Genomic DNA, 27,104 nt, shown 5'->3' with positions numbered 1-27,104 from the left:
TCTGTACTACATCTGTTACTGCACCATGTTGTTACATGTCACGCTAATAATGCGGCTTGCTGTAGACTATAGATCTGTTATAGTTTATATACAGGCTTGTGGATGTAATCCTGCAGACAGGACGTCTATATTATAATGAATATTAGGGTGAATATTGCTGTTAGGGACAGCGGCCCCCCGCCCCGTCAGCAGGAGCGCGCACATCTGGCGGGGGGGACAGGCCGGCTCTCGCGGCGGCGCGGGCAGCAGCGGGCCTCGGGGGCGCGCCAGGGACGGGGGCGCGCCGGAGGGGAGGAGGCTCTGCCACTGCGGCGGCGCGTGATATCCTTCCGCGGGAGCGTGAAGCAGCTCCTTCCCCCCAGACAGCAGCACTGCCGCTCGGAGAGCACTTACCGCCTCGCCGGGCGCTCGCTGGGGAAACGCGTTTCATCGTCCGCCCTCCTCCGTTTGGAAACTTTCATGTCATATCGCCTGAATACAGAAGGAGTCTGATCCGGTTTCTGTGGTGCGCTACCAGCTACTACTTGTGTGGAGCGGCTCGGGCAGAATGGAGCTCATCACCATCCTCGAAAAAACTGTCTCTCCAGGTGATTATACCCCCGGAGCCGCGGGACCTCTCTTTATATCCTCACAACTGCTTTCAATCCGGTGCTTGTTCGGCTTGAAAACCGTGGATCCCGGGAGAATCGGGCTCCGGAACGGAAAGTTGTTTGTGAAAGGGAGGGAGGGGTGGACTCGGCCTGCAAGCCTGCCGGACCGGCTTTCTGGGGCCGATTCCCCGCGCACGCCGCCCGGCCTCCCGGCGCGGCCCCTGGGCTCCCGCTGGCCTTCCTCGGCCTGTCCAGGGGCGCCTCTGGGCAGCGGCTGGCCCGGCGAGGTCTGTCTGGGAGAGCGGCCTAATCGGAACAGGAGGTGTAATTGTAGGGCTCGAAAGGCCGGGTCGTGGATCGGTGTAACTTCTGCATCTCACCGGTGGTTTCCTGTACAATTTACTTAAATCGTGGGTCTGTGGGAAGCTCGAAGTCGAATGATGGGGCTGCAGATTAGTGGTGTCACTAACTAGGTGATCTAAGTGCCCTTTTCCGGCGTGCCCGCCTGTGCAGTGAGCGCTGGCGGCCGGTCCGCCGGCCGGGTCCGTGTGGTCCCGCATGAGCTGCCGGCCGCGGCCTGGGGCGCTCCGCCGCCTGCGAGCTCTACCTGGGAGTGATTTTCTAGGAAAATGGAGATTTCTAGCTGTACGATTCTAGGCCTCCGTGTAGATGTCTAAATTGCTGATCTATAAGGGTATTTTCATTGAGTACCCGTTAGCTGAATTAAGCGACATTTTTGTTCATTTTATTTCAGATCGAAATGAGCTGGAGGCTGCGCAGAAGTTTCTGGAGCAGGCAGCTATTGAGAACTTGGTTTGTATTGTTTTTTTCACCCGCCCAGTCTGTGCTCTGCGTAGATTTCTTGCCCTCTGTCTGGTGCCCAAGTCCTCCATTACGCAGAAAAGATCCTGAATGAAAAAGCGCCATGCCCCCGCTGCCCACTCCATTGTAATCGGCTGTGAGTTTGATTGACGCGCTGCGTGGAGAATCGCGGGCCCGGATTTCCCGTGCAGCGTGTCCAATGGCGGCTCCCGTACAGGGCGTGGGGGCTCGGTAGAGGCAGGGGCCCAGTCCGGGGCCATGTGAGCGCCGATCCGCGGGGCCTGACCGCTTACAGACGGGCTTGGTGGTCTGTGCATCTGGCTTAGAAACCGAGAGTAATTTCTGCTTTCACCTCTGGTACAGAGTTATTTAAGAATGTCACATCGATCTCCTGAAGTTATTCCCCAGGTTCTGCAGATGTAGGCGTGGACAGAAAAGGTTAATTTTCAGCAAAGAAGAGTGTTCGGATTGATGGTTATATGTGCAGTGTACAGCGTCGATAGTCATTTTTTTTTAGCTTTTATATGTTTGAGTGCAAATTCCAATACTACTGTGAACGCGTTATAATTGGGTCTTTAAAGTATCTATGATTTTTATATGTTTAAAGATAAAGATCTGATCTACGAGGCCATTCATGTTGTTCAGAGCCACCTTCATGAGAATACCCTTTTCAGTGCAGGCTGCTATTTGCAAGCTCTGTTCCAACCATGCAGTGCTGTGTGTCTATATATACAACAAAAACACTGGCATTTGAAGATTACCATGAATCTGCTTAACGTCTCATTTCACGTTTACCGTTGCATTTTATTTTAAGTAATTGAAATCTTTTTAAGACACGTAATAAGGTTTAGCTCTTTGTCATTTAGTACTAGCAGTATGGATAAGTATGGCAACTGCCCTTTTTTTAACTAATAACTAATTAGTAGGGCAAACACTTGTGAAAGTCAAAAACGAAGAGGCCTAATGGTAACTAATAGTAGGGAGAGATTGATTGTGACGTCCAGAAGCATTCCCAGAGAACACACTGTGGATAAGTTGAGGAGTTGACCTTTCAGCGCTCGGCCTGGTTCGTGGTTTTGCCACGCCGTGCAGGCATCCGCATTCTAGGTCTCAGCCGAGCGGTTTGGTTAGAGCCATCCGTAATGGCAGAATAGGCATTTTTTATTCAAAAATGAACGGACACATTTTTGTGATAAAGTACGGCTCAGGTGCCTGCTGTGACTGAGGGTGTTAACTGAGGGTCTTGCAGTAGTGGACATAATAAACACAGAAGTGGCTGTTTGTTCTGAGAGGGAAGGGGTTACCGCTTGGAATGCTGCGCTTTTTGTAGTGCGGAGTCCTGTGCTGCCGGGCAGGAAACAGGAGTCCCCGAGCTCCTGCCTTGGCTGCGATGGCTCATATCTGTGGCTTGTTCGTCTCCCAGCCTACCTTCCTGGTGGAACTGTCGAAAGTGCTGGCGAACCCGGGGAACAGTCAGGTGGCACGGGTGGCGGCTGGCCTCCAGGTGAAGAATTCCCTGACCTCCAAAGACCCTGATGTGAAGACGCAGTATCAGCAGAGGTGGCTCGCGATAGATGCCAACGCACGGAGAGAAATAAAGAACTATGTAAGTCTGGCACAGCTGCTGCATTCAGAACTGATCAGTTACCAGCTGAAGTTATTCGGCTCTTTATATGAGACGATGTAGGTTCATTCACCAGGCTTCATAGCAGACACAAGTGTATCAAGCCAGTATGGTTGTGTTGTTGTGGAGCCTGTTGTGTTCTTTTGAATTACATCATAGTGCTCTATAATACTTCTAGCTTTCATATTTATTATTTTTGACACTGGTGTTAAATGGACAGTTTCATTAAACTTTTATTATTGAACTGGTGTTAAAGGAATTGTGAATCACTGCAGACATAAGCAGACCTTTATTAATAACCGAATACTGACAACTTTCCTTGTTACAGGTGCTGCAGACTCTGGGTACAGAAACATACAGGCCCAGTTCAGCCTCTCAGTGTGTGGCTGGGATAGCCTGTGCTGAGATCCCAGTGAACCAGTGGCCTGAGCTCATTCCCCAACTTGTAGCAAATGTCACAGATCCCAACAGCACTGAACACATGAAGGAGTCCACACTGGAGGCCATTGGGTACATATGTCAGGACATAGTAAGTATTTCTCTTTGTAAGGGGTCATATTAAGGATTGATATTCCTCTATCTGTCGGTTTGATTGCAAAAGCACTAAATTGTATACGTTTTCAGATGAAGGGTTCATTACAGTTGGACACCCGTTACACAGGTTCAAGTCAAGCTGATTTTTGTGAACATGCTTTATAGATTGAGCAATGTTCAGACTCACCCGATGCCCTGCTCCATGCAGGAGAGTGGTGAGCTCTTGTATCCTCTCACTTGTTCCATCTTTCATGGATAATTGATTCCTTCATTTTCAGTAGACTTTACACCTTGAGTTACATGGTTTCAGCATCCCTGTGTAACCTAGGGTCTGACCTGATAGGGTTTTTTTCATTTAGCCAAGTCTCTGCTTCTCATGTTTTTACCATGATAAAATGTTGACATGGATTTTTAACACTGGAAGGACAACATTTTTTTCCTCACGGTTGCATAGTTGTCTGTGCAGTTTTCATTAGAGTAAATTCACTTCTCTGATACTGGAAGGAAATGGCTTTTGATGAGGGGAATTTAAGATTTCAGTACCCAACAGGTCTGATCTAGTGGTGGAGACATGATAAGCAGAGCACAGGAATTATGTCAGGGTAAGGAGCTACTTCTCTCCTGTGCATGCTACAGGGAAATGTGTAAAAATAGTCCAGCCATACAGGTCAATGATGAGAAACCATGCACCACTCTGACGACTGATGCACCACTGGTTTCTACACTGAGACTGAAACTGGCCACTTTGAGAAATTGTCGCTGTTTTGATTAAACAACCAATGCTTTACTGGTGATGTATTTAAAATACACATAAGCATTTAACAGCTTGTTAATTTTGTGCGGATTTATTTAATGCAAGCTCTCAGTTTTCCCACATTATTGTTAGATGACGTAAATGGAGCAGGCACCTCTTCACAAAGGGCTGTGGGTATCTGGCACAATTCACTCAGCCATTTTGTCTGAGTGGATGTTTCCTCTGAGATGTGGCTACATGAGGTCCAGGAGTTTGTCTCCAGGAAACAAAGCTGTCTGCATAGCCCAATGTCATCCTCTCACTTGTAGTCTTTGTTCCTAATGGCAGGGAAGGGAAATCTACCAAATTAGGGTGCAGCTTCTCAAGAATGAGTTGATTTACATATTCAGCAGTCACTAGGCAATGTGTTCAGTTTTTGTTCTCGGGACTTGTAGCCCTCGATGTTTCTGCACCATTTAATTGCACTTAACTGTGCAAATGAGAATAACCAAGACTTGGGATAAATCTAAACCGATGCAATTTCCAGTCTTTGCTAGTTCAGTGTTTAAAAGCAGGATTTGCTTGGGTAAAAGGAAGTGGCCTTTTGGAAAAAAAAATTGCAATCAAGCTCCTGCATTGTGTTAAAGATCTGGAAATGGTTCAATTCTTGTTCAATCTGTTATTATTCTTGCTGTTAAGGGTTCAGTTCTGTAACAGAGCTCAGCCTGAGCAAAAATGAGCAGGTGGAAAGCATTTATGTACAAACTTTGTCGCATTACAATTTGTAGTTTGATTTTACGAGAGCAGGAATTATTCCTTAACATATTGACTTGAGGGTGATTTGCTCTTCTTGAGAGCCTCAGTACCCACTAATGAAAGAAATCTCCTGGCACGCACAGCAAGCTCTCTTGTTTTTAACTGTCGCCTGCATGGTGATGTGCTGTCCAGCCCTGTACATGAGGGTGTGCTCTGTTCACAGGACCCTGAGCAGCTGCAGGATAATGCCAATCAGATACTTACAGCCATCATCCAGGGCATGCGCAAAGAGGAGCCGAGCAACAATGTCAAACTGGCAGCTACGAACGCCCTGCTCAACTCCTTGGAGTTCACCAAGGGTAACTTCGACAAAGAGGTGTGTTCAGCGCAACCTATGATTCCTTACAGTGATATCGGTAAAGGGATGTGCATTCAGTTAACATATGGTATCGTTTTGATAGTTTGATTTAAATACCTGATACAGCCCAAAATGAAATGTAACCTGCAATCTGTGGTGTAAATCGAGTTTTTGTTTATAAAAAAATATTGCTGTGGACCGCAGATTCAAGAAAGCTTTAATAAATAATCTTTACCAAAAAGTTCTTGCCTAGATTACTGTGCTGGAATGTGACATCAAGTAGCCTACGTTTTTTACATTCAGACTATGCAGGTTGTTTATCGTTGTTTGTGTAGTTTAAGTACAGAAATTGTACACTTGGTATATAGGGATAAATTATGTTTTTTTTCACCAGTTACAGCCACCTTTTGAATATAAATGCCAGTGTGCGGTATTTGCATAATTTGTGTCAAATTGTAGTGATAGATTACAAACTAACAAAACAAAACTAATGTGGTTGAGGTGGCATATTGGTGTTGTGTTTAACACAACTGTCTTCTGTGCCCATGAAAAGATACTTTTTGGACAACCTTCATAGTTTGTCATTGATCGTAGACCATTTTTTAAAGTTTTTCCTTTTCATGTTCTTATAAATGTTTAATAGTAGCGTTTCATTTTTAACCACAATTTATTTTTAAAGTCAAAATAAAAGTTTTAACCACAGTTGTATCCAGTCTATGATGAAAGATCATGCACCACGCTGAAGTATTGGTGTGATGTACATCTTAACCACTAAATCTGAGACTGTATGAATAACCTAAGGCTTTTCAGTATGATTTTATGGCAGTGATCTAATCTGACTCCTTTGTTTTACAGACTGAAAGACATTTCATTATGCAGGTAGTCTGCGAAGCAACTCAGTGCCCAGACACCAGAGTGAGTATCTGGCGTACTTCATTGGTGTTATTGACTAGTGAATGATCTTATATAGTGAACACAGAGCAGACCTTAAATTATAAGTGAGTTTACAATTTTTCTTACTACTAGAGCCTGCTATTGCATTGGTCACCTTTCTGAATTCAGATAATATTACTGTTGACTGAATACAGAACTCGATAACAGTAAAATCTCCTTTCTAATGCATTTAGCTAATTTGAGTAAATTAATATTTAATGTACTATTTTGCAAAAATATAAGAGGTTAACATTGAGAAGATTATTCACCCTGTTTGAGTTTGTATCAGTGCTAATAAGTGATCTGGGTTTTGTCCCTTACTAGCAACCTGGCCAGAGTGTCTCTTATTCTGTTTTTTCATGCTTCCTTTCCTTATAATGGGAAGGACAGCTGTAGGTGTGTGACAGACTTGATCTAACAGTATTTTTCTCTCTGCAGGTACGAGTAGCTGCTTTACAGAACCTTGTGAAGATAATGTCCCTGTATTACCAATATATGGAAACATACATGGGTCCGGCTCTATTTGCAGTATGTATGCACTTTTATAAATTCACGGAATAGCAATACTCAATGTAACTGCTTAGAAGAAGCAGAAATTGTGTGTTTTGTATATTGCCAGTATTTGCCATTACAAGAAATAATGCATTACACTGAACTGTAGCAGTGATTGCTTGATTTAAAAAGTGTCTACTTTTATTTTTTTTTTTGATTGGTGCCTTTTTGGAAATTTCCAAGATAACAATAGAAGCCATGAAAAGTGATATTGATGAAGTTGCCCTGCAAGGAATTGAGTTCTGGTCAAACGTGTGTGATGAGGAGATGGACCTGGCTATTGAGGCATCTGAGGTGAGTCCTTGTCTTGCGAAAGTTGAGCCTGTTTCCAGTCCCTCTTGCCACTGTATCAATGATCTTGTTCAAACCGATCACTGTTTGATTGGCTTGTTGATTAGCTCTTTCTACATTCTAGTAGGATTTTGTTTCAAAGCTGCCTGTACTCCAGTGTTGGTGTGATTGAAGAACTGCTGCTCACTGCACAGTCTGTTATGCTTGTGGCCTCCCGGTCAGACAGCTGGAGATCTGTGTGGTAGTTGGAAAGGTCTCGCTAATCAAAATACAGATAAGATTAGAAGGAGCAATTAGAAGGTTATGCATTTATAACCTACATAAACATTAAGAACTTATCAGCTTTATGTATTTTGAAATAAAACTAGACTTTGTAATTAGAGGCAAAAAAGTCTGATTTTAGCAAATTAAGAAATGTTGATTGAGTTTGACACATTTTCACAAATTTTTAAATTTTTAAATTAGATTTTTAAAACAAAGCACACACTTTTATATCTTGTACGATTTTGATCAGAATTTTTCTTTTAGGCATCTGAGCAGGGAAGACCTCCAGAGCACACCAGCAAGTTCTATGCCAAAGGAGCCCTGCAGTACCTGGTGCCCATTCTTACACAAACACTGACCAAGCAGGTAAGAGAAACTACCTTCTAACCATCTTGTGAAAAGGGAGATTTCCAATGCAGTTCTTTAAAGTTTTTGCAGGGTGGGCCACAGTTTAAATTTAAATTAATTTATAATCATTCACGTTCACCCTTAAGGTTAGTTCTTAATGTCTATGATGAAACATGGTTCAGTCCCAGCCCCTGGTCCTTGATGAGAAATCATGCACCACTCTGATGCAAGTAGTGTGATGCAGAGCTATGTTGCAAATCTGAGACTGACGGGGCTGTCATCTGCAATTGTGATCCATGTGGAAGGTGGCAGACAGCAGCTGGGGTGTGACACCAGTGCTCCTCAGAGCTGGGTAATAACTCCTGGCCTGTGTCTTGCAGGATGAGAACGACGATGATGATGACTGGAACCCCTGCAAAGCTGCGGGCGTGTGCCTGATGCTGCTGGCCACCTGCTGCGAGGATGATGTGGTGCCGCACGTGCTGCCCTTCATCAAGGAGCACATCAAGCACCAGGACTGGCGCTACCGGGATGCCTCTGTTATGGCCTTTGGGTCTATTCTGGAGGGTCCGGAGCTCAACCAGCTCAAGCCCCTCGTCATCCAGGTCAGCACAGAGCTCCAACTTCCCCAGTCAGTGTTACAGCTGGTTTTTAAAAGATCAGTGATCACCACTACAAACTCCAGAACTGGAAGAAAGCCAATAAAATTCTAGCAAAAATTGAAGTTATGTTTATAGAACAAACCTTCTGCCTATAATTTGTTTATGGTGCTTAGATAAAAAAAAATAAATTTTAGTATAGTACCAAGTGTTCATAAAGAGTGCTTAACTGATGGATACTAATATTAACTTGTTCAAGCAGTATGTGATTGTTGTTTCTCATGCTAAGGTAATACGTAAACAGCACTAGTTGAGGGTGTTGGGCACAGATCAAATTATTTTCTGTTAAAAGGACCGCTTTGAGTCAGAGGCTCCTAATACTTCAGTCTGTAGTGGTGAAATTGCCTGAAGTAAAGACTTGCCATCTTGTTTACAGGCGATGCCCACACTTATTGATCTGATGAAGGACCCCAGTGTGGTGGTGAGAGACACCACAGCCTGGACTGTGGGGAGAATCTGTGAGCTGCTCCCTGAAGCTGCCATCAATGAGGTTTACCTGGTGCCCCTCCTTCAGTGTCTGATTGAGGGCCTAGGGGCTGAGCCCAGAGTAGCTTCCAATGTCTGCTGGGTGAGTACCCATATCCCTGCACTACTAGACTAGAATTATTGCTTTGCAGAATCACTGGTCATTCATCACGGTATTGACTCTAAAACATGACAGTGGTAAAGCTCCAGTCTGCTGCAGTCCTGTGAGTAGTTTGAGGCCAATTCCACTCACTACATCTGCTTAGATTTGGACCCTTGTGCTGACTGAAGAGGGGTATGTGTTCAAGTTCAGAGTGCCTGGAGTTTACCTCAGTGTATTAAAGCCACACAGTAAAATAGTTTATTTGAGTAAAATGGCACTTTTCATTAAAACCTAACTGCTGCTTTAAGTCAGCAGTTGCTTATGTTCGTTTTTCAACTTTATTATGTTAATGTTCTGTTTTTTTAATTATTTTCATTATAATATAAACTATAATGATTGGCAATGTGTGTAAACTTCATGTTTAGAGTTGGACACGTTTTATGTTCAAGGCAATTTGTGTTCAGGTCAACCTGTTACTGCAGTGAACTGTTAAAGAATTAGTCATTAATGATTTAATTGAGATAAACTGTGCACCTCCATTTCTAACTGGGGTGTTTTCTGTTGTGTTTTAGGCTTTCTCCAGCTTGGCTGAAGCTGCATATGAAGCCGCAGATGCAGCTGATGATCAGGAGGAGCCGGAGACCTACTGCTTGTCCTCTTCCTTTGAGCTGATTGTGCAGAAGCTCCTAGAGACAACAGACAGGTGTGTGAACACATGGGCAAGATGATGAGCAGATAATTTCACATGTAGAGTTTTCAGCCATTTGTGAACAGCTTTATACATTGTCTAGGGCTTCCCAGGTGACAGCCTGATCTGTATATATCCAGAACATTGTGTAAATGTATTTTTAAATAATAACTCCTTACACTTATATAGTGCTTTTCTGGACACTCCATTCAAAGCAGTTTACAAGTAATAGGGATCCCCTCCACCACCAGTGTGCAGCCCCCCTTGGATAAAGTGACGGCAACCATAGTGCGCCAGAACACCTCCCAGCACATCAGCTCTCAGTGGGGAGGAGAGCACAGTGATGAAGCCAGTTCAGAGATGAGGATTGTTAGGAGGCCATGATTGGTATTTTTGGTATTTTTTCATTTAGCCAAGGTACCTGGGATTTTTAATGACCACAGAGAATCAGGACCTTGGTTTTACGTCTTATCTGAACGACGGCGCCTGTTTACAGTATAGTGTCCCCGTCACTATACTGAGGCATTAGGACCCACACAGACCTCGGGGTGAGCGCCCCCTGCTTGCACCACTAACACCTCTTCCAGCAGCAACCTTAGTTTTTCCCAGGAGGTCTCCCATCCAGGTACTGACCAGGCTCACACCTGCTTAGCTTTAGTAGTTTGCCAGTTTTGAATTGCAGGGTGATATGGCTGTTGGCCATTTAAAATTTTTCTCATCAAAGGCTGTCAAGATGTTGGTCATTTTCTTACTTCTGATATTCTGTCAAGAGTATGAACAGAACAAACTAGGATTTGGTTGATTTTCCAAAATAATTACACCGTTTTCATGATTTTCAGGCCTGATGGACATCAGAATAACTTAAGGAGTGCAGCGTATGAAGCCTTAATGGAAATTGTAAAGAACAGTGCGAAAGATTGTTACCCAGCTGTGCAGAAAACCACACTGGTCATCATGGAAAGGCTGCAGCAAGTGTTACAGATGGAGGTACGTTGAAGAATTGAGGAAGGATATGGAGACATAACTACTATATATGACATTAAATATCCTTTGTGATATTTATAGTAGTTTGAAACATCCAGTTTGTAATCAGTCTGCTTTGTTAGTGCTTTCACTTTGTTCAAAGGGCAAACAGAATAACCAAAAAAACGGTGTAAAACTTTATCATGGAGATACTGTATAAAGTCTCGTGTTTCTTGTTTTAGAATGGTGCTTTCATATTTGATAAAGATACAAATGTGTTAAACAGGTTTGGCTTATTATAATTGTTTTTTGTGTTGTGTATGATTCAATCATAACTTAATGGATTCTGACCTTTGATTAAGGTAGCTAACAAATGTTATCTTCTCCCTAAAGTCTCACATACAGAGCACATCGGACAGGATCCAGTTTAATGACCTGCAGTCGCTGCTGTGTGCTACCCTTCAGGTGAGAGATTTTTCTATATGTCCCTGAACCTCAGATGGCCCCCAGACATACCCCAGAACATAAACTGAACTTGGCCTTTCCAACCATATCTCTAAAGCTAGCAGTGTAGTGGATATCGGTGTGACTTTCAGGTTCAGGTAAAAACTTGTGAATTCTCCATCTTTTGTTTTTTTACTTTCCTAATATGTGCTTATCGCTAAAGATGAAATGTTTTCTGTACTTTTTTTAGCCAAGGAAAAGCACTAGCTTTTTTACCCCCTATGGCTGTTTAGTCTATAGTGGTATTGGCACATGACATCCCTTTAAACTTGCTTGAGGTCAGTTAGTTTCCAATTGAAGAACTTTTTCATTCTGAAAACTCGCATTAATAATTTCCATTTCAGTCCAATAATTTAGATTACACACATTTTACACATTTTCAGCAGTCATGGAAAGAGACAAACTGTTCTTTTCAAAAGATCCCATGAAATGTACATGGATTGCCAATGTAACATTAAGTTGTCATTGATAATTCTCTTATACTCAGGGCAGTGAAAGCATTTTGCTAAATTTATAACTAGTGAACACCATGACTGCTAATTGCATAGATGAAAGGAAGTAGTCATAACATAAAATATAAAAGGTTAACGATGTAAACAGCCTTTAAACAAAATGCTTCAGTGTTTCCTGCTGATATGATTCGTGCCAGTCACTTGTGGGAAGTAGCTGGGAATGGTGTTGGTGTCTGTCAAGTTAAGACATTTAGAAGCATCTAGTGGGATCGGGCTGATGTGCGCTTGTCTCCTCTCGGCGCCCCTGCAGAATGTGCTGCGAAAGGTCCAGCACCAGGACGCCCTGCAGATCTCCGATGTGGTCATGGCGTCCCTGCTGCGGATGTTCCAGAGCACCGCCGGCTCCGGGGGCGTGCAGGAGGACGCGCTCATGGCCGTCAGCACCTTGGTAGAAGGTGAGAGCTGCGCCACGCTCCGGACCGGCTGCTCTGCGCACCGAGCCCTTCATCTCTTGCGCTCCTTCACCGAAAAATCTTTTTGTGTATTTTCCAGTGCTGGGAAGTGATTTCCTGAAGTATATGGATGCCTTTAAACCTTTTCTGGCTATAGGGCTGAAAAATTATGCAGAGTATCAGGTATGTCCACGTCCCTTTTTACCCTGTTTACCTTTGTCTTTCGCTTTCCCCAGTTTGCTCTACATCCCTTAAGCGCTTATTCTGACAGCCTTCCTCCAGCTATTCTTGCTGCCTCACACCTTTCTGAAGCAACATTCTGGATCGTGAATTACCAAATTCAAGTAAGCTTTGCTCAAGGTAATCACTCTTGAAGAAGCACACACTACAGTTCTTTGCTGCTTAGGTGAATGGTGAAGTCCGGTCTTTTGACCTGCCCAAGCTACTTTCAGGAGTGAAAGTTGAATGGGGTATAAACGCAGAAGCTTGTGATCAGTGCTCTGACAGGCTTTTGTAAATGCAGTCCCTTCATGTGCTTATTCTCCCCGTTTATTGCACACTCTGTCAGCCAGAAAGCACTAATTTGTGTATATCGCACATCTGTTTCAGCCTTTTTGTTGCGTTATGGGTCATGCCTTTAAAATTAATCTTTTTGGATGGTGTAGTCTGTAATCCACATAAATCATTTTAGTAGCCTATAAACTATTTTTTTATGGAAATGTTCTTAATGTACACAGAAGTGTACTTAAGTGGTTAAAAACATTTTGCAAGATACCACTTCAATTTCTTTCAGGTTTGTCTGGCTGCTGTGGGGCTAGTGTGTGACCTGTGCAGAGCTCTCATGTCAAATATCCTGCCTTACTGTGATGAGATAATGCAACTGCTGCTGGAAAACCTGGGGGTACGACTGCTTTTGCATTTGGGTTTTTAAAATGGTTTGGTAATTAAAGTCCTGATGCATTTTGCACCACGTTAGGCATGAGTGACTTTACGTACATATTTAAATCCTATTTTTAGTGATTTGATTGTAGGAAAGATTTTCACCTAAACTTGAGGCTCCCCTTTTCCACTTTGGTGATTGTTTTTATATTCATGAAGATTGTGTTTTCCTTCGTAGAATGAGAATGTGCACAGGTCTGTGAAGCCACAGATTCTCTCAGCCTTTGGGGACATTGCTCTGGCCATTGGAGGCGAGTTCAAAAAGTACCTGGACATTGTGCTGGATACACTGCAGCAGGCATCCCAGGCTCAGGTGGATAAGGTGAGTACTGGGAAGGCTGTGATCAGGATTGTCTCTCATGGAGAGATTTGTTCCTGATGACCGTTCCTCCTGCTGCTCTGAGTCTTGGCAAACAGGATTTTAGGTCATCACAGAGTATACTGGATCTTCTTCACTCAGGGTACAAGAGGCAGTGGGGCTGCCTGTCTGTACACTGAAATTTGTGGGATCTGACAGACATCTTTGAGTGTGACATTAACAATCAGCATTTATTGTTGTGCATGAAAATCTTATTAAAATTAACTGTGCAACATGCTGACTTGTCAAGTGTTTTTCTTGCAGACGGACTATGACATGGTGGACTATCTCAATGAGCTGCGGGAAGGATGTCTGGAAGCCTACACTGGCATCATTCAAGGCCTTAAGGGTGACCAGGAAAATGTGCATCGTAAGTTTCGACTACTACTTTGGTTTTCCTGATGACCGTTCCTCCTGCTGCTCTGAGTCTTGGCAAACAGGATTTTAGGTCATCACAGAGTATACTAGATCTTCTTCACTCAGGGTATATGAGGCAGCGGGGCTGCCTGTACACTGAAATTTGCGGGATCTGACAGTTTCTGTGTGGATTTGAGCAATTAACTTCTTTTGATCTGTGTTTTCAAGAGTGGTTAAATGGCAGTTGAGTTCTGGTTTCATTTTAACACTGAAGCATGTTTTACTTTGACTGTCACTGGACATGCGCTTGAGTATTCACTTCATTAATATTGACTTTTTCATTCCTGGAATAGCGAGGTGGTCCATGTAGGATATAAGCAGGTGGTGATAAGCAAATGTTTGTTTTTGACGTATTGTATTTAGTTAAAGTGCCTCTCCTGTGTTACCTTTCTTGTAGCGGACGTGATGCTTGTACAGCCGCGAGTTGAATTCATTCTGTCGTTCATTCACCACATCGCAGAGGACGAGGATCACTCTGACGGGGTGGTGGCTAATGCTGCTGGCCTTATAGGGTAAGAGCCAGTCTTTTTCCCTTCATGTATTTGATAAGAGTAACCGTTTGCTGAACCAGACTAAGCGCAAAGATTTTCTGGTCACTATTCCTACAGTGATATCCTGGTTAATTCATACCACCAATGAAATAGGAACATCAGGTAGCACATAACACAATGAGTTAAAGATTGGCTACTGCCTTCTTTAAAAATTCTAATAATGATACTGTAATCATAATTGCACAAAATCTTGTCATAAACTGGATTCCAGGAAACATAAGTGTCATGTTTATTCACACTGCTAGTTTTTCTTTTAAAAAAGCAGTAAATCTGCAGTAACATTCAGCTACTTGTAAATGTAAAGAAGCCTCTCCTCTTTTCTTGGGGTTACAAGGTGGAAAACAGAAGCCATTCAGTAAAACTTGTCACTGACCAGCACAAACTGGGTGACGGCTGAGAAAATAAATGAAAGAGCTGCAACCACTTTCCACTGTACTGTTCAATCTCAAGAAGGCTCCTAGTACAGTGGGAGCCCTGACAGGAACGGGTCGCAAACATACATTATATGTGTATATAAATTAATAATTGCTTACACTTATATAGCGCTTTTCTGGACACTCCACTCAAAGCGCTTTACAGGTAATGGGGGATCCCCTCCACCACCACCAGTGTGCAGCCCCACCTGGATGATGTGATGGTATCCGTAGTGCGCCAGAACACTCCCCACACACCAGCTCTCAGTGGGGAGGAGAGCAGAGTAATGAAGCCAATCCATAGATCCAATTCATAGAATAAAAAAATGATTATAAATCCTGTTGTGTTCTGTACATCCACAGAGACCTGTGCACAGCATTTGGCAAGGATGTCATGAAGTTAGTAGAAGTGAGGCCTGTAATTAACGAACTGCTAACTGAAGGAAGAAGATCAAAGACAAGCAAAACTAAGACCCTTGCCACATGGGCTACTAAAGAGCTGCGGAAGCTAAAGAACCAGGCTTGGTAAGTGCTGCCATCTCGGAGCTGGGGGTGTATTTAAAATTTAGTGTGATTGTTTCTTGTTTTATACTACATGAAAGCGCTTTGTCAGTTCTGTCCCATACGAAACAGTTTGATAGAATGAAGTAGTTCTGCGTGTCCTCACATTGTTAATGTAAACAAATACTCATGAGACTCCTGTTCTTGGTCTGGACCCTACAGCAGGACTGAAGTTTGTGAAGCTGTCCTTATGGCTCAGATGTTGCCCTGTATTCTGTATTTCAAGAGCTGGATCTGTGGTACTCCTTTAGAACTACAGTCTTTCCATCTATAACGCTTAAATTTCTTTTCCTTCAGATTTCATGCCATTGGGAAAACATCTTGAGAAAACCCCACTGGAATTCTTCGATCTTTTGAAAAATAAATCTAAGCAGAAGTGAGGAGTGTGCTCGGATGAGTGTTTGGGAATGTGAGAATGAGTGAGTGAGGCTTGATATCACACCACCTTCTGAATACTATTCCAGCAGCAGCAGCAGCCGCCGCCGCCTCCGCCTCCGCAGCGTCCACTCACTGAAGGCGGAACCGACTAGAAAACGACAACTGGACGGCTGTAGCCAGCTCGTTCACGAACTAAAGGGTATCTTTCTCCAAAAAGGATCACCAGGCTAGGAAGAAACCGCCAAACCTGGAGTTTGTTTTTTTTAAACGTTAATAAAAGGACTGAACTCTTTCTTTGGCTGGTCTGTGGATAATATTGAAGTACTTGAAGAATGACGGAGATCCAGGAATAGAAGAATGCATCAAACTGCATGGAAAGAGTTCTGAAATGGGTTTTGCTGCTGGAGTTGAAGAAAGCTTAAATGAAATGGAAGAAAACAATTGGACTCCCTTGCCCGTCTCCCTTAACCTTTCTCTAGACCATTGCTCTGTTTGTGCATGGGATTCCTGTGAGCGGGTTTGAAAGGGCAAGCTCCAGTTTAGCGTGCGTGTGTGTGAGTGAGGAGGTATTCACTTTCTTCACTTTCAAATATTAAATAGAAACAAAACTCATTGCAAATAAGTGAACGCATTTCTGAAACTATAAAAAGTCGATAATGGCAGCACATGAAAAATTGAGAAGATGTTGCTTTTTCTGTAGAAAAATCACTGACGAATGTTCAGACCTTCCTTTTAAGGTTTAAAGGGGTTTGTGGGATCTCGTTTTAAGGTGAGGCCTAATAAAATAAACCCTTTCTGCCTGTCTCAGTTCCAGACTGTGAAATTACAATGTAAAGTCTAATGATGCACCAAGTTTTAAAGGAGAGAAAGCATTAGCAGCTGAACTAAAAAAAAAACTTTAATTTGGCAGGTAACACTTTGGAAACAGCCCCACTTGAATACATCAATCCAAACAATAGTAGTGTGCCAAAGAATTTATATTGAAACAAAGCAAATCAGGTAATATTTTGGATTGTTGTAATGAAAAAAATCAGTCAAAGGAGTTTGAGTAGACCTGTAAGAGCAAAATTGCCACTTGGAAACAGCTTTGGCCTTTTCTGCGCTTTTATTAAAATGGTTCCATTGTGATATTGGTTTCTTGCTGCACTTAGTTTAAAAGTCTACAAGCTTGTTAAAAGAAACAGAGGCACTTGTAAAAGGTTCTATTTTTCCACTGCAATGAAAAAGAATAAAATGGTATCAAACATTCCCCTAGCACTTTTTTGTACTTTGGTCTTTAAAAACCTTTTTTTTTATGAGAGATTTGTGGTTTAAGAAGGCTGTGGGGCTGCTGGGGAGGAGAGGGGTGTTCTGGAGTCGGCGAAATGTTTGTCTCTTTCAGACTGGTAACTAGGTTCTATTTGAAGGGGAGAATGTTTTTATCCTCATTAAACCGGATACCTTTCAGCAATATATTTGTGGCATTTTTTTATAATTGGTGTTAAATGCCTGATATCTAATGCACAAACACTGAAATGTCAAAGATGCTGATCCTTTTCCCTTCTGTTATTGTATTTGAAATTTTTATATATTTGGTGGTGATTGCTATGTTTACATACTCACCATAACCACACTTATGCAACGAGACGGTCCTGAGGGAAGAGAGGAAGATGGTGTGACTGTCTCAGTATGATCTTGTAACCAGTGGCAGGAATTTTAACTGGGTTTTAATGAGCCCTGTTTTGCATTTTGCAGGTCTTTGATCCTAACAGATAAGTCTGTATTTTTACATGACTTGAACTCCATGCATTGCAGTTTAGATACTTCTATGAACCTTCATATTTCATATTCCTTTTGTGCATTTTTTGTGCAAAATGTTTGTGCTGGTTTTTACATATCAAATGCAGTAAATGTAATATAGAAATATTTTTAGTGGCATGGTAAAAGGTCTGTTTTAAGATCTGAAGGGGACAAGTCCTGCTGTAAGTCTCCTGTTAAACTGATCAGGTGCTTCTCTTGTAGACAGGTTACATGTCCGGGAGGATTGGGTGGCATTTCTTACCTGTTACCAGTCTCAAGCAGGCAGTTCATGATCCTCGACTCTTCTGCCTGCCCCTTGTTGTTCGTACAGGGTATCGAACATGTGCCTTCCAGAGCTGGGCTGTCAGTATGCATGATGTGGGGTCTCAACCCACTGCCGAGAGGGAAGCACTGGTGTGTTTGCACGCTGGCATGATAGGGGTTTTCCAGCTCCCTGAATTTGATTGCTCAAGGTTTTTTTTTTTTTTAATTGCTATTATTGCCTTTGTGGTTATTTTGTACTTATTGGGGACAATTGGAAAAATACTGTTCTGCAAATGGGGAATTCTGACCATTCCTCAGTGCTACCTGTTTCTGTCCTGTGTGTGCTTTCAGCTTTAGAGAACAGGAGAATAAAGTACACTGAGATACTGACTACCTTGTCTCTCTACTTATTTCCAAACTCTGCTTTGTGACCTGGGGTCTAGTGGTTTCTCCATGAATCTACACTAGCAGTAGGAGGCTACACTAGTTTTAGTCAGTATTTGAGCCAGCAGCCATATCACCCTGCAACTCACAGCTGGTAGCCCACTGGAGCTTGACAGGTGTGAGCCTGGTCAGTACCTGGATGCAAGACTCTTGGGGAAACTAAGGTGCCTGCTGTAAGAGGTGTTAGTGGGGCCAGCAGGGGGCACTCATCCTGCGGTCTGTGGGTCCTAATGCCCTGGTGATGGGGACTAAAACCACACCGTCCTTCGGATGAGACATACAACTGAGGTCCTGACTCTTGGTGATAATTAAAAATCCCAAGACATTTCTCGAAAAGAGTAGGGGTGTTATCCTACTGTCTTGGCCAAATTTTCCCCCGGGCCTTTACTCATCATGGCCTCCTAATAATCCCCATCTCTGAATTGCCTTCATCACTCTGCTCTCCTCCCCACTGAGAGCTGGTATGTGGGGAGCGTACTGGTGTATCATCCAGGTGGGGCTGCAAACTGGTGGTGGTGGAGGGGATCTCCGTTACCTATAAATTGCTTTGAGTAAAAGTATTCAGAAAAGCGCTATAAGGAATTATTAAATGTATGTAGAAATGATCATTGAACCTGCTAGCTGTTATAGTGTAGAATCTGTTATGATAATCCAGCACTAAGATCTTATTCCTTTTTTATTACCATAATGCAAGATGTTTTCCTTCTGTGTAGCAAAAGGCAAAATATTAAGATTTAGAATGTGATGAATTTAACATTCTCCTTTGTTACTTTTTCCTTAATGTTGTACTGAATATGATCATCCAGATTTCCCACAGTTTAGACAGAATTCAATGTTCCATTTCCGGTTAACCCTTGAGCTGGAGTTGACTGGGCTGTATTTCTTTCTTCGTTTGTCAAGGCTGATTTCTAAAACCTATACAATTTATTAATCTTGTGCAGGAGAGTTCAGTTTAGTGGTTTTGTAAAGTATGGCCTTTTTAAATTACAACTTGTTCCAGAACAGCCACTATAAGATGATACAAATACCTGATGTTTTTTTTTCAGTTCTGGCGGCAAAATAAATATCCATTGGTTACACAAAGTACAAAAGAGACCAAGTAATTTGTTTTCTCTTTTTTTTTATTTAAACACCAGAAATATAAAAAGGAGACAATATTAAAACAGGTACAGAAATAGACACACTTCACAGCCAGAGGAATTCACAATTATAAAAGCTGAAAATTATGCTTTTTACATATTTCCATTGTATGTCTTGCCTTTTGGTTCTTTAAATTTCTAATAGAATTTAAATAAAAAAGGAATTCTACCTTAAAAGCATTAATAGAGAGAGCAGTATTAGACCATTTACTTTTGTGGATGAAGTATTTTGCCAAAATAATTAACAGATTAATAATAAAAACATATCCTTTATCCAAATCAGGTCTAACAAAATATAAAATAATATCAAAATCTTTCCAATCTTTAAATGTTTAACAATAACATTTTGCAAATCTATCCAAAATAATTTTGTATAAATGCAATTAACAAACAAATGTAACAAAGATTCCTTCTCATTATTACAAAATACACATAAGTCATCTTGTTCATGTTTAAATCTAGAAAGTGTCAATTTAACAGGATAAAATTTATGAACAATCTTTAATGAAATTTCTTTAACTTTATTTGTAAAGTAGTATCTATCAATAATTCTCCAAACTAATTTCCAATATATATTCCTAAACATAGTATTCCAAAAAGAGACATAAGAATGTATAAAATATAAATTGCAAGTCCTAATATAATTATTCAGGTGGGTAGCTGCGTCAGCATGCGTAGGCCGCAAAGGAACAAGTAATAGGTTTATTCCATGCTGAAAAAAAGAAGAAAGAGAACACAACATTTCGGCCGTGGAGCCTTCGGCCGAAACGTTGTGTTCTCTTTCTTCTTTTTTTTCAGCATGGAATAAACCTATTACTTGTTCCTTTGCTAATATAATTATTATTGCAGTTCAGGGGGGTAGCTGCGTCAGCATGTGTAGGCTGCAAAGGAACAAGTAATAGGTTTATTCCACGCTGAAAAGAGAAGAAAGAAAGCCTTTTTCAGGTGTGAGAAAGAAATGGCAGACAGCAAAGATTAAATAGCATAGGAGAACAAAAGCTGAGAGAATGGAGGACATCCTCCACTGGGAGCAGGGGAGAGGCAGAGAGGCCACTCAGGTGGTGGGAAGTGGAGAGAGGTGAAGAGAGGTGTGCACTCAAAACCTGCATGTGAATAGAAAAGATTACATGAAAACAAGACTGTCATTGAGAGAAGGGGGAAGGTGTGAACCAAGTTTCAGGATAATTTTTGGTTCTGATGTCTTTCTACTATGGGAGTTGAGAAACCCTTCTTTGAGAAAGCAGATGGAGAGATCAGTGTGATCATGGCTGTCTGAGGTGAGAAACTATGGGCTTGGAGAAATCTTTCATCCTCATAGCCCTGACATGTTCTCTGAAGTGGTCTCCTAGTCTCCTTCCGGTTTCCCCAATGTAGATCACTGGGCATTTCCTGCAAGAGATACCATAAATGAGGTTGCTGGAGGTACAAGAGGTCGCCTTGGGTGATCCGGAATTGTCCTGAGGGGCCTTGAATGAGTGTGGTGTTAGATATGTACTTGCAGGTGATACAGCGAGCTCTGTTGCAAGGGAAAGTGCCTGGTGTGGATGGTTGCTGAGGGCGGTCAAGGGAGCTGAGAACAAGAAGGTTACGCAGATTAGGTGGTCAGCGATATGAGATGATGGAGAGGTTAGGAAAGAGGGCCCCAGTGGAGGGATCAACCTGTAGGATGGAAAAGTTGTCGTTAACGGTCCTGGGGATAGAAAATGTGTTAGGGTGGAAGGGAAGCACCAAAGAAATGCAGTTATTAGGCCGGGAGTTCCCGATCGAGTTGATGGTCTGGGGGCTGTTTTTGGCTCGGATGAGGGCCCTGTCAATGACATGGGTGGGGTATCCTCTGTTGATGAAAAAGGAGTGCTGGAAATCCATGTCATCACTGCAGATTTTTTTTCTTTTATATCCACTCCATCCAAAAATAAATTATCTGAGAAATCAGAAGAAACATATATATTTAATTCCAACATCATAAAACTTGATTATGAAAGTTAGATGATAGGGGAATTTAGATAATTTAAGGGGAATTCTATTAATATCAAAATTACATTTAAACAAAGATCACCTATATTGCAAAACCAACTTGGCAATCAAAGTCCATATATTATTTTTGTTTGTAGTATAATTTCTAATTCAATTAATTTTAAAGATAATATTAGAGGTATACAAATGTAAGATATTCAATTCACCTTGATTCCTAGGTTGAATTAGATAACCTTATATAATGGCGTTTGTTTTTCCAAATTAAGTTATAAAGTGCTTTATCAAAATCATTAATAACATATATAGGGTTAGTGACATCCAATGAAAGAGAAGCATATGCAAAGCGGGAAAGGAAAAAAAGAGACCAAGTTACAGAAAGGTGTCGGCATGCTGCACTACGTTAAGAGTATATCCGTCCATCTCGTACAATCACAGTCGCTGGCTCCCCAGTAATGCCCGCCCACCCTCTCCGGCTTGTCGTTAATCCCACAATTCCACAGCGCTGTCAAGATGGCTGCCTCCATGAGTCGGGTGCTGTTGTCTCTTCGGCGCCCGTTGGGTGGGAATGTGCAAGTAGGTTCCTTTCACATAGCAGGCAGTCTGTCGTAAAACCTGTTAGAAACTATAAACTAACTAAAGTAATGTTTAGTTAACCGATATGTAGGAAGTTAACGTTGTATTCCTCGGTTTATTAGACCGACCCGTTAAGAATCAGATTTAATTTCAAGTTTTATTTGGAAGCAGGTTCCGACTATAGAGATGTTTTACTTGTACTCGCCGAGGGGTACATTTTTACCAATTTGCTAAATCGAAAATGGGCGCTTTTGGGGTTGCTGAGTGAATAGCAGAGCAGTTACGTGTGGTTCCCGGTGCTTCGCATGTGTATTATAAATGGTTTTACTCTTTTGACATCCCTGCATGCCTCTCAACACGTTGAGTTAAAAGGGTGATTAAAGACCTGTATTTTGGATGTCGCTGCACATATAGGCCGCTTTTGGGGTCGGAGACATCTCTTCACTTTGATGTGATATTGAGGTGATGTGATGACATTCAGGAAGGACAGTCACCCACATTGCAGCCCTGTCTTCCAGTGCTTGATCAGTTGTTGAAAAAGTCAAGGACTTGGGTCTAGCTGTCCTCGAGTGAAGGGAACAGTATTTTTTTTAGAACACAGGTGTATTATCTTGCGTGTTTCCTCCTCTTCAGCGTGCGGAGGCGCTGTTGGACCCAGTCAAGCAGTGTCACCTTCCGACTCTGATCACAGTGCGGAACAAGAAGCGCTACTTCATCCCTCCTGCCGTGGGGGTCAAGAAGAGGACGCAGGAGGAGCAGGCCCGAGCAGCAGGGCTGGTGGTCAGGCAGGAGTACATAGAGAGGTCCATCAACGTCGCCTGCACAGGTGGGGCAGACGTGGCCAGCAGGCTGCTCCCTCCAGCAAGTCTTGTTCTTCCTGGATGTTAAGAGCGTGTGAATGCTTACAAACAAGGACACCATTTGAGCTCTCTTGCTCTTGTGGTTGTTAGTATCTATTGGATTGAAGTGCCTTGTCCAGCTTCCACAATGCAGCAACAGTTCTAAATGATTCCATGTTGGACTGAGCTGTATGCCGTACTAACATTTTAATGTATTGTATGAAAAAATGTTTCTTCTTCTAAATGGTTATGGTACTAAATCAGATTAATAATGGCTATTTCTCTTAAACTTGAGTCAACCAGTTTTGGTTAAACATTTAACAGAATTTTTTTTTAGCAGCATCACACATTTGCTGTCTGTGATCAAAGGGGTGAGAGTCATATAGGACTTAGTGGAATAACAAAAGCTTTGACTCCGAAAATGTCTGTAATGCTAGAATAACACTAGAAACAGCCCTGTAAATGTGTTCACATCAGCTGTTTGTTCTTACTCAAGAAGTTCACATAATGTGCTCTGGAGCTTTAAGCCACAGCACAGGATATTGCTGGCTGTTTCATAACCTTATGGATGTACTGTAACACGGCTGTCTCCCTCTCTTTCTAGCGGGGATATTTGACCCTTACATCCCTCCTGAGGGAGACGCTCGGCTGTCCTCTCTGTCCAGAGAGGGTTTGAAGCAGAGGACAGAACAGATAAAGCAGACCGCTGCCTCCCAGCTGGCGTGAGATTGATTTCTCCTCCGTATTCTCTGTCTCCTGCATTCTCCCATTACAGCTCCTAACAGATCATGCTGAACAACAGGGGATATATTCATATTAGTACTTAAACATCAGACTGATAAATGTCCAAAAGGTTTATATTTTTAATACATTTAAAAAGCTTGTAAATATAAATAAAGTTACCTACAGGTAACTGTATTTTTAACTTCCTGAGAAGGAATGCAGCATTGATTGCTCAGCAATGAATCATGGGTCAGAATGTCATTTTTGTTCTTATTATAGTAAAGTAGCACCTTGTAAGATCTCTTACTACAAGACAAAAAGGCTGTTTTATGGTTATTCACTTGGTTATTTTAGTCTGAAGTCTTTATTTTTATTTTTTTTCTAAAGGATCCGTAAAGTCAAGGAACATGATCCTGATTTCAACACAAAGGATTTCCCAGCTAGAGCCCAAGAGATATTTATTGAAGCTCATGTCAGTCTTGTGAAGTAAGATCTCCTTTCTCCTCTTAGGCCTGCGGCTTGTACTAACTACAGCCAGGTTTATAATTCTCCTCCAGACTAAGTCCAGATTAGAAACAGCTGAGCCTTCTTCAACAGATGAGATGTTGTACATTTTCCTCTTCTCAGTGTGGTAATAGCCTCTGCTTGTTCCTTTGTGGCTTGCTTCCTGATACTCAATGTAAGTACAGATTAGTTCGGACAGCATTGAGGTTTGCACTACTATTTTAAAGCTCCACAGTCCTGAGCTAAGTCTATGATTTGAGCACTCATATCAAGTTTGAATGTTCTCCTGTGTTCATGTAGGTTTTCACCAGGTGCTCCAGTCTGTATAGACACGTATATCTTTCCTGGGGATTTAAAGGGGATTCTGTATGTATTGGGAATGTTTCCCTCAACTAATACTATGTAAGGGATTAGAGACAAACTTAATGAGCATGGTGGGCTGAATGACCTCCTATCATTTGTGGCTTTTCTGGTGTTCATCAGAACAGCATCCAATATACTCAAAATAGTAATAATAAAGAGAAACATAACCTAAAAAAACATAACAAAACTCAATAACAGATTTCTGGAAAGCTGCTGGTTTTTGCTTTTGTGAAGCAGCACTTGTAAATCTTTTACTGTATTTTGTGGGAGATATAGAGATACAGGCTACAGTGCCTCCCCACTGTCCCCCAGCTCCCTAATCTGCTGTACTGCTGAACAGGTTATGTGAAATTCACAGTAAAGGAAAGACACACCAGAATACGATGCTGGATACAAAAACCCTGTAGGGTGCAACAGTGTGTGAGATGTTACTCTGGAAGGTTGGAACTCTTAGGATAGAGTCTGCAGTCAAGGGGCATTAGATCAGGATTGATAGGCATTGTCTGATTAAAGAATGCAGCTTTGGGCTGATGTCAGTTTCCTTCTTTGTTTTAGTTTCAACAAGGAGAAACTTCACAGCTTGGTCACAGAACGTTGCTACCCTGTGAGTTTTCTGCTTTCCTTCTGCACAAATTTAGTGAATATTACTAGACCCTTTACTGTACCGTTGTTTTTCTTCTTGAAAGACCTGAGTGACTAAGATTTCTTTCTTACACTAGCAGTGATAGTACAAGAATAGTTGGAATGAACTAGTGATATATTTATAGTTTTTCTAGGCATTGTGTGGTATTAGCATTTACAATGGTGCATGCTTCTATATAACTGTGTTAAATGTCAGTAAAAAGCTAATTTTAGCCTCTGATGTGAGTATTGGGACTTGTTTGTACAGCTTTCGTGCACACGTAGAGTCACAGGAAAGACATCTTACACTGACAATTTGTTGATTTTATCTAAAAAGTAGCGTTAAAGTGATAGTCTGTGTATTCCTAATGTGAAGATAGAACGCCTGCATGGTCTTGGTTTCAAGAGTATGTGGGGGTATTGTGCCCAGTATGTGCTAAGAACAGGGTGCTGTGCTGCTGTGCCCCGTGGCAAGCAGACCATGACACTGAGCCTGGCACTGTGATCTCCATTGTCTCTGCAGGAGATGGTTCGAGGCAATCGCTACAAAACGCTGCGGTGGAGTTTTGTAGAGTCCTTGGAGCCACCCAGAGTGGTGCATGTGCGCTGTCCACATATGGTCAGTAAGGGCAACCTGTACGGCCAGGTGACGCTACGGATGCACTCCAGGCAGGTGAGTAACTCTGCGTGTTGTCGTGCAGATCTCCAGTTTCAGTCTGGGAGTCAAAGTCTTTGCTGTTTTACTATGAAGTCAGCAGCCTGTTCGCTCTGGAGCAGGGGTCTAATCCCGCTTCTGGAGGGTTGCAGTGTACTACTTTTCAGTATAACCTAGATCTTCATTTCTTAAACAGTTATTTACAGTTGAAATTAGTCATCTTTAACAATTAACTGAAGACGTTTATAAAACAAGGGAACGTGGACCTTAAGAAACTGGTACTTCCTCTCTGCCCACAAGGGGACAACAATTTACACTTTTTTTTTGTCTTTTTACTTTTTGTGCAACCTGCAGAAACTCATTATTTTGATTGCTGTATTTGTGATGCAGGGAGATTACTTAACTTAGCTTTGGACAGTATGGAGTCAATGTAATTGTTGTATTTTGACCACTTCAAGCCCTTTTCTTCCTGTTCTTACTGTCTCTCCTTCCCTCTCCCCTGTCGATTCCTCACTCTGCATTAGACGCTGGCTATCTATGACCGTTTTGGGCGCTTGATGCTGGGCAACGAGACAGATCCGCGTGATGTGCTCGAGTACGTGGTTTTTGAGCGCCACCTGGTTAATCCTTACAGCCGCTGGCGGATGCACGGCAAGATTGTCCCCGCCTGGGCGCCACCTAAAGAGCCCATTGTGAAGGTAACCTGCTGCCCGCCTCCAGAACCCACAGCACTGTGGAGCACCATGCCATTCATACTCTGTTTGCTGTATCGGTGCTCATCTCCAAAGTTCCCCTGCTCTCTTACAGAACATCTGTTTTCTGGTAGTATTGTTGTTTTCGCTTCCTCTGATTTCTTGGAGAGGTCGTCAGTCGTCAAAATGATCTTGTTCCTATGACCGACTGTTCACATAGGGAGAGCGGGAAACTGTGGGGGCTGTTTTTTCCAGTGTTGCTCCTCTCATGCTACTGACATTTTAGTGTACTTTTGGAAATTCTTAAAAAAACTTTAATACTGTTGCATGGTTTAGGTTCTGGGTCACACTGTTCTGATAAGGTGCTCTACAGCTTTTCTTGCAATCTGACAAATTTGGTTTTCAGCAAGACTGGTTAACTGTGTGTCACTGGTTTATTTTGTTTTTCAGACCATTATAATTCCAGGCCCTGAGCTGAAGCCTTGGCAGGAGTTTGAAGAGATGCATTATGAAGTCCCCAAGCCCAAACAAGTCCAGTGGCACAAATAGCTCTCACACACAACTCTTTGTCTAAACAATGCACACCCTCAAAAGGGGTACGTAGGCACAGGACAGAAAGTCTCAGGACCTTACATCAAGTGTTCTGGATACAGAGACTGGATTAAAAGAGGCATCACAAATACTGTCTTTTTCTTTACATGCCTGTGTGGTCTTCATGCCTCGTGACTTGAAGCTCCCTCTAGTAAACAATGTACAGGACAAACCATGTTTTTGTTATGATTGTGTGTCCATTGGTAAAATAAATACTCTTATTGCCTAGAAATTT

The 27,104-nt window shown here is 42.3% G+C and overlaps 2 protein-coding genes and 2 non-coding genes across 4 annotated transcripts; all 4 read left to right on the top strand.

Moving 5' to 3' along the window:
- Nucleotides 1–331: 331 nt before the first annotated feature.
- Nucleotides 332–18,141, top strand: kpnb1 (karyopherin (importin) beta 1). The gene is made up of 22 exons (XM_088906058.1): nt 332–587; nt 1,345–1,403; nt 2,836–3,018; nt 3,365–3,565; nt 5,283–5,435; nt 6,273–6,332; nt 6,789–6,878; nt 7,086–7,196; nt 7,722–7,823; nt 8,186–8,410; nt 8,841–9,032; nt 9,605–9,735; nt 10,560–10,707; nt 11,077–11,148; nt 11,950–12,094; nt 12,192–12,274; nt 12,885–12,992; nt 13,209–13,352; nt 13,653–13,758; nt 14,203–14,317; nt 15,133–15,294; nt 15,628–18,141. Coding segments are annotated over exons 1-22 (2,631 nt in total). The 5' UTR covers nt 332–547; the 3' UTR covers nt 15,629–18,141.
- LOC148814877 (small nucleolar RNA SNORA79) lies at nt 13,407–13,549 on the top strand. Its single transcript, XR_016086115.1, has one exon. It is a non-coding gene; the product is annotated as a small nucleolar RNA SNORA79 (small nucleolar RNA).
- LOC148814876 (small nucleolar RNA SNORA79) lies at nt 13,788–13,926 on the top strand. The gene has a single exon (XR_016086116.1). It is a non-coding gene; the product is annotated as a small nucleolar RNA SNORA79 (small nucleolar RNA).
- A 3,672-nt stretch (nt 18,142–21,813) lies between the features above and the next one.
- Nucleotides 21,814–27,101, top strand: mrpl45 (mitochondrial ribosomal protein L45). The gene is made up of 8 exons (XM_088906064.1): nt 21,814–21,881; nt 22,515–22,707; nt 23,325–23,442; nt 23,831–23,929; nt 24,866–24,914; nt 25,455–25,604; nt 26,111–26,284; nt 26,729–27,101. The coding sequence occupies exons 1-8, from the start codon at nt 21,819–21,821 to the stop codon at nt 26,825–26,827; spliced, it is 945 nt and encodes a 314-aa protein (XP_088762190.1). The 5' UTR covers nt 21,814–21,818; the 3' UTR covers nt 26,828–27,101.
- The last annotated feature ends 3 nt before the right edge of the window (nt 27,102–27,104 follow it).

Source organism: Atractosteus spatula, chromosome 26, assembly GCF_055471065.1.
Source record: "Atractosteus spatula isolate fAtrSpa1 chromosome 26, fAtrSpa1.hap1, whole genome shotgun sequence".
Classification (NCBI taxonomy): domain Eukaryota; kingdom Metazoa; phylum Chordata; class Actinopteri; order Semionotiformes; family Lepisosteidae; genus Atractosteus; species Atractosteus spatula.
The sequence above is the reverse complement of the archived record's forward strand: the minus strand, read 5'-3'. Positions and strand labels throughout refer to the sequence as shown.

Coding starts and splice junctions, on each gene's coding strand:
- kpnb1 (XM_088906058.1), top strand. CDS start 548: ATGGAGCTCATCACCATCCTCGAAAAAACTGTCTCTCCAG. Junction 3,019..3,364: donor GGAGAGAAATAAAGAACTAT/GTAAGTCTGGCA, acceptor TCCTTGTTACAG/GTGCTGCAGACTCTGGGTAC. Junction 10,708..11,076: donor AGCAAGTGTTACAGATGGAG/GTACGTTGAAGA, acceptor TTCTCCCTAAAG/TCTCACATACAGAGCACATC.
- mrpl45 (XM_088906064.1), top strand. CDS start 21,819: ATGGCTGCCTCCATGAGTCGGGTGCTGTTGTCTCTTCGGCGCCCGTTG. Junction 22,708..23,324: donor CATCAACGTCGCCTGCACAG/GTGGGGCAGACG, acceptor CTCTCTTTCTAG/CGGGGATATTTGACCCTTAC. Junction 25,605..26,110: donor TACGGATGCACTCCAGGCAG/GTGAGTAACTCT, acceptor ACTCTGCATTAG/ACGCTGGCTATCTATGACCG.